At 50.8% G+C, this 11,188-nt stretch overlaps 1 protein-coding gene across 2 annotated transcripts in view; it reads left to right on the top strand.

The window, feature by feature from the left end:
• The first annotated feature begins 2,151 nt into the window (after window positions 1–2,151).
• The window catches only part of ADAMTS7 (ADAM metallopeptidase with thrombospondin type 1 motif 7), a 59,836-nt gene continuing 50,799 nt past the window's right edge, over window positions 2,152–11,188 (top strand). The window contains exons 1-7 of one of the 2 annotated variants that reach the window (XM_058155722.1): window positions 2,152–2,381; window positions 2,987–3,357; window positions 4,426–4,624; window positions 8,461–8,648; window positions 9,400–9,483; window positions 10,038–10,162; window positions 10,484–10,633. In XM_058155722.1, the coding sequence (XP_058011705.1) occupies window positions 2,297–2,381; window positions 2,987–3,357; window positions 4,426–4,624; window positions 8,461–8,648; window positions 9,400–9,483; window positions 10,038–10,162; window positions 10,484–10,633 (1,202 nt within the window). In that variant the 5' untranslated portion in view covers window positions 2,152–2,296. The remainder of the gene's footprint in view (window positions 2,382–2,986; window positions 3,358–4,425; window positions 4,625–8,460; window positions 8,649–9,399; window positions 9,484–10,037; window positions 10,163–10,483; window positions 10,634–11,188) is intronic. The other variant, XM_058155723.1, reaches the window with a different exon arrangement.

Here is an 11,188-nt window from a genome sequence, read left to right as displayed (position 1 = left end):
TCATTTATGCCTGTTGCAGCATTTTGTGCATCGGGACTACTCAGAGGGCTGAAAAAGTTATTTTTGACCTGTCCTCACACTTTTGACTGGTCCTCACACCTACAACTATCTTTACATTTTGCACCCTATCTTGTAACCATGGTGAAGAGAAGCAGTTGTGAAATGAGTGATATGGTTGTTAAAAATGCTGCAATGGGCATAAATGTGAGGATGGTCATAAGTGTGAGGACTGGTCAAAAATTACTTTTTTTAGCCCTCTTGAGTAGTTTCTATGCGCATAGCCACATCCACTCAGTCACATGAGGAGTTAGCCATGCCCACCAGTCACATGACCACCAAGCCACACCCCAAAATAAGCCACGCCCACAGAACTGGTACAAAAAATTTCCCCCCCCCCCCCCCCTGTGGCCCGGGCCTTTGCTTATTTTTCTGTATTTGGCCCTCACTCAAAAAACTTTGGACACCCCTGGTTTAGAGGGAAATTGATTAGGATGAAAAGGAAAGCAGCAAGGAGCACAAGCCAACATTGCCTCTCTCTGAATTAAGTAAACTGTGGCTTATTAAGCTAATATCACCGTGGGGCACACAGCAGACTGTGCACATCAAATCAACATATCACATTACAGTATGGTTCAGCTGACCATGGTTTTATAAATGTGCTACAATTGGCTGAGTTTGCAGAACACATAAATGCGTTTTGCCACCAACACGGCTGCATTTTCACATGCTGTAAGCCAGGGGTAGTCAACCTTTTTATGCCGACCGTCCACTTTTGTATCTCAGTTAATAGTAAAATTTTCTAACCGCCCACCGGTTCCACATTAATGCACCGTGTATCATCATCTGCACATGCCTCTTGCGCATCGTGGATTGGGTTTGGGGGGGCGCCGGCTACCAGCTCTGCTTGTCTGTTACAGCTGGGTGGTGCGGGGGGTGGTGTGGGGGGAGCCTCGCTATTCTGGGGCAAGGCTCTTTTCTTTGCGGTCGCACTATAGCGCCATTTAGTTTCACTTACGTAACGTGAACTAAACTTATGCGTGGGCGATACAAATAATATATTTTCAGAAATTTAAATTGTCACGGGGAATTTTATGAAAACCTAATGAAAATGTTTTTAAATAATGCTATAACAATTTTTTAAAAAGTCAATTAAATTTTAAAAAAGGAAAGTGCTTCAGTATCGGACAAAACCTCTACCGCCCACCATGAAAGCTGGAACGCCCACTAGTGGGCGCTAGGGACCAGGTTGACAACCACTGATGACCTTTTGGCTTGCCTGGGCTGCACTGAGGAAAGAGGAATTCTCTTGGGCCACGTATAAATTATGTGATTTAACTATATTATATGTTGACGTATATAAATCACACAATGTTAAAGGTTTATGATCTTGTGAGGCCACATTACTAGCTGTCTATGCATGTGGCCCATTGGCCCCAGGTTGGACATGCCTGGTTTGAACCTTAATGTGATTGTTTTCTATTTTTGCAGTAGCCTCAACCAAGAGACCCCACTGTCGCCTCCTCTCCCCTCCTCCTCCTCCTCCTCCTCCTCCTTCAGCATCCCCCGCATGGAAACATAAGCCACCCAAACATGGTTTAGCCCAGGGGTCTCCAACCTTGGCAACTTTAAGCCTAGCAGACTTCAACTCCCAGAACTCTCCTTACTGCATTATCAACCCGAGGTAGACATAGGGGGTGAACTAGAGCAGGGAACTCCAACTTTGGCCACTTTAAGCCTGGAGGACTTCAACTCCCAGAATCCCCCAACCAGCAAAGCAAAGCTGGCTGGGGTATTTTGGGAGTTGAAGTCCTCCAGGCTTAAAGTGGCCAAGGATCCCTGATTTAGCCTATTGTTTGAACCTACAGGGTTGGTTTGTGGCCCAAGGACCCCCGTCCTGAATCTGCCCAACGGAGGCTGCGGAGTCAAGTCTAAAAGCCAAGGCTTGCCGCGGTTGGAAGCCGGAGCAGAGGAGAGCGGAGAGCGCGGCAGCTCCCCCGACGGCCCTTCCGACGGCCGAAGGCGCTGGGCGGGAGGAGCGGCCGGCTGGCTCCCTTGGCTCCTTCGGGGCGGGTCCGCCGGCCGCCTTTGGCCCTCCGCCCAGCTGAACGGCGGCCGGGCGGGAGGCAGGGGCGGAGCCGGCTGGAGGGCGCCGCCGCTGCCGCCGCCGGCATGGAAGAGGCAGCGCGAGCCGCGCCCGCCGCCCGGACCCAGCCTGCCCGGCGGGGCGTCGCAGCGCGGAGGTCGGGGGCGCCTCCTCCGCCCGCCCCTTGAGGCCGCCCCGCCGGCTCCGCCAGGCATGGCCCGCTCCCTGCTGGGGCTGCTGCTGGCCGCCGCCGCCGCCGCCGCCCTCCTGGCCCGGGGGAGCCGCGCCGAGTCCCCAGGTGGGTCCGGAGAGGCGGCTGCCAAGCGGCGAGGGCGACGGGCTGCGGGAAGGGCTGCGAAGGGCGCGGGGAGTCGGACAGGCGGGGCCGCGGGAGAAGCGCCGCGGCGGACAAAGAGATGCAAGAACCCCCCGGCCCCCCTCGCCCATTGTCCTCGGCCAGGCTGGCGGCGCGACCCCTCCCCACCCCTCCCCTCCCCTCCGGCTCAGCCCCGCAGGAGCCGCAGCCCCCTCGAGGCCACCTCGCCCCCCAGGAGGAGGCGGCGGCAGGCGGGGCGGGGGTGGCGGGAAGAGCCCCCAAAGTTGTGGCCGCTTGTAGCAGCAGAAGGGCTGCCTTGGCCCGCCCCCCCCCCGCCGGGTGGGAGCAAAGCCCCGCACAAGAGCCCCGCACAGGAGCCCCCTCCCCATCCCACCCAAAGAGGGGAACTGCGACTTTTTGACCGGGATGGGTTTGGGTTTGGCAGGAAGAAATGCGGCTTCTCCCCCCGCCCCCACCCCACACACGCCCAGGAGAGCATCTGTCAAATAAAGACAACTGTGTGGGTTGCAGAATCGCTTGGAGGCTCTTTCTCTCCCCCCCACCTCACTGGGAAGGGCTTTCTCCAGGTGCAGAATCCCCTCAGGGGCCCGATCCTGGCTACGAGGACCATGAGGTGGTGTACCCGGTGCGGGTGGACGAGAGAGGCTCCTTCCTGTCCTACAACCTCTCCCACCGCCTGCTATCCAAAAGGGCCACTTTTGCACGGATTCGCCCCGGGACCTTCTACAGCCTCTTTCACGAAGGGCAGCAGCTGCGATTCAACCTGAGCCTCAACCTTCACCTCTTGGCGCCCGGTTTTGTTACTGAAAAACGGCACGGAAGCGTCTCCCGGGCCAGGATTCGAGCCTCCAGGCGGAACCCGTGTCATATGATCGGGTCCGTCCAGAACCAGGACAAAGGAAGCGGGCTGGCGGCCCTCAGCACGTGCGATGGGCTGGTGAGTGTCGGCGGGGGGGAGGGGGGGTGCAGGGTGGGCAGGCCAACTTGGTTCTGGCACCCTCTCTGGTGCTGCCGAGCTGGAATCCCACTGGCTGAATTCCTTCTTTGTTCAACATCTGGTAGGGCAATCATTGTTCTGTGAAGTCAGCACAACTGCATCTCACAGTTTGTTTTTTTTATAAACAGATGTTTCTTCAGGGAAGATTGTGTTTAGGAATATATTGCTCAGTAGGAGACATCCTGGTGAATCCCCTCCCACACAAGTCCTCCTTTGCTCCCACTCCCACTCCCATCCTTCCCCCCCACTCCAGGGAGTAAGAGGGCAGAGGAGAGCTGCATAGGGCTCTGGATGGGATGGCAGCAAGGGGCTTCAGGGCTGGGGTGGCCCTTGGGGGGGCTGTTTCACTTCTGTTTTAAAGCTAGTCTTTCCTCAGGAATAGCAGGGCTGCCCCAGACACAGAGGGGCTCTGAACACGGAGGCTCTGAAGCAGGGCTCCCAACCCTACAAAACCAACCCCTCTCTCCCCCCTCCCCCACTGCTAGTCCATAGAGTCAGGAAGGTTGGATAGCACTGCTCTAAAGCGCCTTTCCGCCTCTGGGTCTAAAGCAGCAATTTTCAAATCTGTTCAGGCTCGCTCATTCATTCATTCATTCATTCATTCATTCATTCAAAAACAAAAACCAGAATCCCTGATGGGGAGAGAAAGCTCTATGGGCTGCATTTGAGTGGAGAGTTTTTTGTTTTTTTGCCCTTCACCTCTCAGGCAACCCCATCACAGTCTTGTGGAACCAAGTTTGAGCAGCCCTGATCTAGGGCTGGGACCCTGAGTCTTCCCAGGCCAGCCAGCTGGTCTGGTTGTGGAGGCGGAATGGATTTGCCCAGCAATTTCAAAGGCAAAGTTTTCCCACTGCTTAGTTTTTCTTAGCATCCCATGTGTGCGTATGTGTGTGTCCATCCCTAGGAGAAAGGAGGAGATGTTCCTTCCGTCGTCTTGCTCATTGCAATCACATGTGCTGAAGCGGCCGGCCACTTTCTGCAGACTGATCGATGACATTTTCTCTCCAGAAAGGCATTTTTCATCTGGCTGGCCAAGATTTCTTCATTGAGCCACTAGCTCCCAGCAACCCGAGGGAGGGCGCAGCTCAGCCACACAGGATATCTCGACGCCACGTTTGGGAGCACGAAGCCGAAGAGTTTATTTCGGTCCTGAGCACGAAAGGAGCCAGGAAGCAGCCAGCTTCTGTCAGGATGTGTGGGGTGCAAGGTAGCGTTTCCTGGTTTGGGAGTCCTGTGGCTCCTGACTGGCTCCCTGTCACTTGGAATCCCTGTCAAATCCTCTCTCGGGGGAGGAATGGTTCTCTTTGGGGCTGTCTCTGGCTCTTCCGTGTGGCCCTGCCAAGGCACAATTCTCCAGCCCTTGCTGGCTTTTCCTTTGCCAAGGAACCGGGAGGCTTACAGCAGCTGGTCTGTACAGCTGTGCTGCCCATGGTGAAATTCCCCTTCCCTCCAGCACCTGTAGCCATCCCGGAGACCGCCTGCCTGCCATGGGGAGGGGGGGGGGCTGTAGGCGGGTGCTTGGGACAGAGTTTAGCTGCTTTGCCAGTCATCCAGGCGAGAGGTCTCTGGTGCAAGAGTGCTTCATGCTGGTCCCAATCGCTCAGCTATTTTGGAGCAGCGGCCTGGTGGCCTTGTGGAAAGAAACAGCCTGGCTGACATTCTGTGGGTTGGAAGAGGGCTGCAGAGTAGAGAACGGGAGCGCCCTGCCTTCCTCTTCCACCTCCACCTTGTGGACTCCTCAGTGCAGCTCATTCACCCACAGATCTCCAAGTCTTCTGTCCTTCAAGATAGAAGGGAAGAGGCCAGAGCCTGGGCAGCCTCACTGGCTCCTGCAGTCTGTGCTGCAAATTTAGGAATAGCAGCACTGAGGCAAGCAGCCGTGGTGAGCCACAGCCGGAAGTGCCCCATAGGGACATCAAATGACAACCCCCCCAGCATGGGAACTGCTAACCCCTGGCCCAGTGAAATGGTAGAAAATGAGTAATGTGCTCCGTGTGACACCAACCAGCTGGCAGAAACCAACAGTCTTTTCCAGGGCAAATGGACCTTCCTGTGCAGACAGCTCCAATCATATTTCACTGCAGTTCTGCTGCTCTTTGGAAAGCCTGCTAAATGGGACTTCAGAGCGGTTCTAATGGTCTTCCAAGAGACCTGGGCATGCAAAGAATTGGGGCAGTGCCCCAACCTGGCTTAACCAACCACCAGTTAGACCCAAAGGGGCTTTTTCAGGAGGCAACTGGACTTCCTTGTTTTTTCTTTTGAAGAGTTTTACTTTTCATCCAAGAATGAGAAGCGAAAGGTCTTCAGAAGAAAAAACAAGCAAGTCTGTTGCCTCCTGAAAAAGCCCCTTTGGAACAACCGTGACCTGGATGACGGAGAATCTCTATAGATACCAGTCAGACCTTATGTAGGAAGTGGTTGCCAGTCTGTCTCTACTGCAGCTCAAGCCAAAAATGGCAAGGAGGGCAGTGGCCAGCAGCCATTGGGGAGGTAGTGGGGAGAGTTTGTAGCAGGCCCTTCAGGATGATGGGGCTCAGTTAGAAATGCAAAACATTAGGGAGCTTGGAAGGGACCTTGGAGGTCTTCTAGTCCAGCCCTCTGCTCAAACCACAGACCCTATACCACTACACACAAGTGGCTGTCTGGAAGCTTCATAAAAGCTTCCAGTGAAGGCTCAGGAGTTCCCAGTGCAGAGAAGATTCCACTTACAGTTGTAGAAAAGTCTGAAGAAACTACTTAAATAAAGTAAATCCCATTTCCAGTGGTTGTTAAGGAAACTGTCGCAGGAAGACCTGAGCTGTGTGAGCCCAAAATCGGAAGGGGTCCTGGAGCTCCTTTTCTGACTAATCCATTTTATTAAAGGATGGAGCTCACCAGAGTTATAATGTGCTAGACGTAAATGGTGCTCCCAGATTCCCCCTGATGATTGTTGTGGAAAATATTTTTACATAAATTGAAGCAGTAGTAGACTTTTCCTTTTATAAACTAGTTTCCTCCAGAAACCTTCCTGTCTCTTTTCTCCTCCTGTTCTTCGGCCCCTCCCCTCCCCTCCCCGGGTCAGTTTACAGAACGAAGGTCCACCCTGGTGGCCTTCAGACCGTCCCTGTTACATCTCCTTAGCCACTCATTTCCTTTCCTCTAGAAGAAACAAGCCTCCTTCCTCCGCCTGATTGGTAGCAATCTTGGAACATGGTGGGAGCATTTCGTCTTCCAGTTGCATAAGGCAGCCCATAATAAGACAATGCCCTCATTTATCCCAAACATCCAACTAATCGCTGGGCGAGGGAAATGGTTGAGTGTGCAGTTCTGTTTGTTGTGTCCAAGGTTGCTGAAACTGACGTAGAAGAAACAAGATTTGGCTTCTTGGGAAAAATGCAGCTCAGCGGAAGGATTTCCCTCCTGCTTCAGAAAGTGGGGGCGGACAAAAGGAGGGAGCCCTGCAGCTGGCCACCCTTTGGGTCCCCAGAAGGGCCAAGCATGTCCGAGGAGCAGCCCTTGGCCTTGGCCTCTTCCCCAGTGGTGGGTGAAAGGGGGGAGGAGACAGTCTTCAGTTGCCCTTAGTTATCTGGCGTTTGTGATGATTGGGTGGTGAAACTGCCAATCAAAGCAAGGGAATGTGGGCACCTCCTCTTTTATTTATGTTTGGAGGGAGGGGTTGCTCCAAGGACCTGAGACTCCTGGGGGAGGGGAATGCCTGAGTGCCCAAAAGGCTAAGCAGCAAAGTCTTTGGATGCAAACAAGGATTTCTAGACCAGGAAAGGGTTTGGTGGTGGCACCAAAAGAAATAACATCCTTTAGGGACTCCCAGGATTACTGCAGTGGGATAAGGGGAGGGGAGGGCCTTCAGCAGCCAAGTTGGGTAAACAGAGGATGGGAGCCACATGTCCCCCTTCTTCTGCCTTGTCCCTGAGTAGCCTCAAGTGGGGCAAGTGGGTTGATTTGGGGACCCGTTTTTCTCAGGAGGGAAGTTGGCGATGGGTATCTGGCAGCATTTGCAAGAGAGGCAGAAAAGGGACCAAAAGTTTTCAAGCTGGGAGAGTTTTTGCCAACCGTGTCACGCAGCCCCTCGTCCAAAGCTGCGGTGCCATCAAGCTGGATGGGCTTCGAAAGGGGAGGAAGATCCCGATGGCCACACCCTCTTTTCTCGGGGTCTTAGCTCACAGGTGGCTGCTTGGCTCCAAAGGAAATGAAAAGTGGCCCGTGATGGATCTGGAAACTAAGATGCTAGTGGCTTATGAGGCAGGAGCAGACCTGGAACCAATCAGAAGTCAGAATTGGTCCTGGACTGATAAACGGGCATAACAGATAGTGGATGGTGGCATTGTGACTCCTGGATTGGGGGGGCAGGAACAAGGTGGGTAGATCCTGGGTCCAGTTCTAAAGTACAATGGCTGGAAAGCTCAGTCCCCCCTGGAAGACCCTCAGGGAAGACTGCTGTTGGCCTAAACTGTGAAGATATGGAGCCAGACATATTGGGATGACATCATGTTAAGAGTGGTGTGGTGGCCTAGAGGTGGAGCTCTTGCCTCACGTCAGGAGGCTGTGAGTTTGATCCTAGGTAGAGGCAGGTATTTCTCTGGGCACAATGAGAATATATCTGCTGAACAAAGCTCCACATTGGTGACAGGAAGGGCATCCGGCCAGTAAACACTCTGCTGGCTCCATTCAGTTGCCCAGACTCCACCCCGCAAGGGATTTGGGGTTGTTAGATTTTTATTTATTTATTTATTTATCAAACTTATTTATTTATTTATTTATTTATTTATTTATTTCGATTTTTATACCGCCCTTCTCCCGGAGGACTCAGGGCGGTGTACAGCCAAGTAAAAATTCAATATATAAACATTAAAAAGAGGATTAAAAAGAAATATTATAATGTGGCCGAAATTTTAAAACCATTTAAAATCTTAAAACATAAATACTCCAATAAAATTTCCGTAGGACTCAGGGCGGTTCACAGGCACAGATGATGGTGATGATGATGATGATGATGATGGTATTGGGATGTCATCATCACCATCTCCTGTCTTCCCCAATTTCCAGGAGATGCCAAGGGCTCAGAGATGTGGAGAGAACATTGGGAGGAAAAGCAACAGAGGAAACGTCGAATCAAGCCTCGCTCTGTCAGTAAGGAGAAGTGGGTGGAGACCCTGGTTGTGGCTGACACCAAGATGCTGGAGTACCACGGCAGCGAGCACGTTGAGAAGTATGTCCTGACAGTCATGAACATGGTGAGCATTGTGAAAGAACAGACAAAGGGCACCTCTCACCCGGGAGAAGGGCTGCGTTTCTGAGAAGAAGTTTGGGCTAGTTTGGTCGACTGGGATGTATTTGTGGCACAGGAGAGAACTTCCCTTCTCAATGTGCAGCACTCACATGATTTATTTACTAAGTAAAATAATAAATAATAATAATAAAAAATAAAGTAGTGCAGACTTATTTACTAAATCTGCACTACTATTAATCTTCTCATCATTCCCACCACCCATCTCCTCCACTTAGGACTGTATGACTGTTTTTGCTTGTATCCTTACGATTTATATTTCTGTTGTTTCCTGATTGCTTATTTGTACCCTATGACTAACATTAAGTGTTGTACTTTATGATTCTTATGAAGGTATCTTTTCTTTTATGTACACTGAGAGCCTATGCACACCAAAGACAAATTCCTTGTGTATCCAATCACACTTGGCCAATAAAGAATTCTATTCTATTCTATTCTATTCTATTCTATTCTATTCTATTCTATTCTATTCTATTCTATTCTATTCTATTCTTTTCTTCTGTTCTGTTCTGTTCTATGACTATTATTAAGTGTTGAACCTTATGATTCTTGAAGAATGTATCTTTTTCTTTTATGTACACTGAGAGCGTATGCACCAAGACAAATTCCTTGTGTGTCCAATCACACTTGGCCAATAAAAATTCTATTCTATTCTATCCTAAAACTCACTGAGCGACTCCACTTCTTCCATTATGCAGGTGGCTGGTTTATTCCATGATGCTAGCATTGGGAACCCGGTCCACATTTCTATTGTGCGTCTTATCTTACTGGAAGATGAGGAGGTAAGAAGAAGAGGAAGGAGACGTTATGTAGAACTGCTTCTGCTCTTCTCTCTAGCCAGAAGAAGAAAGCTGAGGGTGTTGATTCTGCTGCCTCCACCCGCTCTGTTTCAGGCCCCTCTGCGATGGATGGTCCATAGTTTGTGCGTCCTCTTGTTTCTTCCTGCAGCAATTTCACCGCCTTCTTAGGCTTCTTGTAGTGCTGGCTACAAAAAGCCGTTTGCTTGAAAGCTGCCACTAAAATCCCTTTTGCACATGAATTCTTTTTGGCTTTGCTGTCTTGATGCCTTCTTTTTCTTTAGGGCAAGGGTGTTTATGTTTGTTCAGAGTTTCTGAGATTGGTAAAATCTTTCTAGGAGTTCAACAATCTTACCTTTGGAGGAATGGGGAAATATGAATAATAATAATAATAGTTATTATTATTATATACCCTGCTTTTGTTTATAGGTGAAGCTTTTAATTGCTTTCCATGGTTTTCAGTGGTTTGTCAGCAATAATAATCGTTCCAGTGCAATATCTCTGTCTGTTAATCGAGGGTTCTAATTTTCTTTCTGTAGGAGGATCTGAAAATCAGCCACCATGCCGACAACACCTTGAGAAGTTTTTGCAAGTGGCAGAAAGCCCTCAACCCCAAGGGGGATGCTCACCCCCTACACCACGATGTCGCCATCTTGCTCACCAGGTATCCCTGTGACTTCAGTGCTGTCTCTAACGTCTGTCCATTTCACTGAAAGTGAGGAGCTGCTTTGAAGAGAGAACATTCTTGATGGCGATGGTGCTCCGACACCAGATTGCAAAGGAGCCTTACGGTGTTTTGAGATGCCCACTGGACCTGAAATGCCTGAGCATGCTGGTTGGCTTCTGTTTTTGAGCTGGGCCCTTGTTTTTTCCTAGAGTTCTCCAATTGCCAATTTATTTTCCTTCAACCCAGCTGGGTCTTGCTCAGTACAGTGATCCTCTCTTTTGTTCTGTGTGTTTGTGTGCTTCTCCCTGGCTCGGAAAGGAAGGATCTCTGTACTGCCATGAACCGTCCGTGTGAGACGTTGGGCCTGGCCCACGTCTCTGGCATGTGCCAACCACACCGCAGCTGCAACGTGAATGAGGACACGGGTCTTCCACTGGCCTTCACCGTGGCCCACGAATTGGGACACAGGTAAGGCTGCAGCCGGGCGTCGATCCCTGTCCTAGCATGTTCAGAGCTGGAGAGATTCACGTGACTCCATCCCTGGGGGATTGTTTGCCTTCTCATTGTTCACGGGGTCCTTCAACGGAAACCCACCCCCCCACTTAAATAAGCGGAGAGGTTTGGGGCTCTGGAGTGAAAGCTGTCCGGTTGCTGAGGTTTTTGTAACCTTGCTCCGTTCCTTTTTTATGAGTCATGTCAAGGAAATTCTGGGAGAAATCTTGGTTTTGATTGTGCTTGGCTGACAAAGACATGACAGAAAATATTGAAAGTCTATCTTCACCTAAAGTGGGGGGGGAGGGAGGAGAGACACAAGTGTACAGTTGTAAAACTGACAAAACAATCCCGTTTGGAATCGTAGTGGACAACCCTAAATAATCTGCTTTCTTTTAAAGCTCTCTTTAAAAGAGCTCCTTGCATAGCATGTAAAAGTACACATAGTCCTTTTTAGCATCCTCAATTGAGACTGGCCACTCCGTCACTAAATAAAATGGTTACTAATGGGAAATCATGTGACCACGACTC

This window comes from Ahaetulla prasina, chromosome 13 (assembly GCF_028640845.1).
Source record: "Ahaetulla prasina isolate Xishuangbanna chromosome 13, ASM2864084v1, whole genome shotgun sequence".
NCBI lineage: Eukaryota > Metazoa > Chordata > Lepidosauria > Squamata > Colubridae > Ahaetulla > Ahaetulla prasina.
Note: the sequence above shows the minus strand (reverse complement) of the source record. Positions and strands in the feature narration are given on the sequence as shown.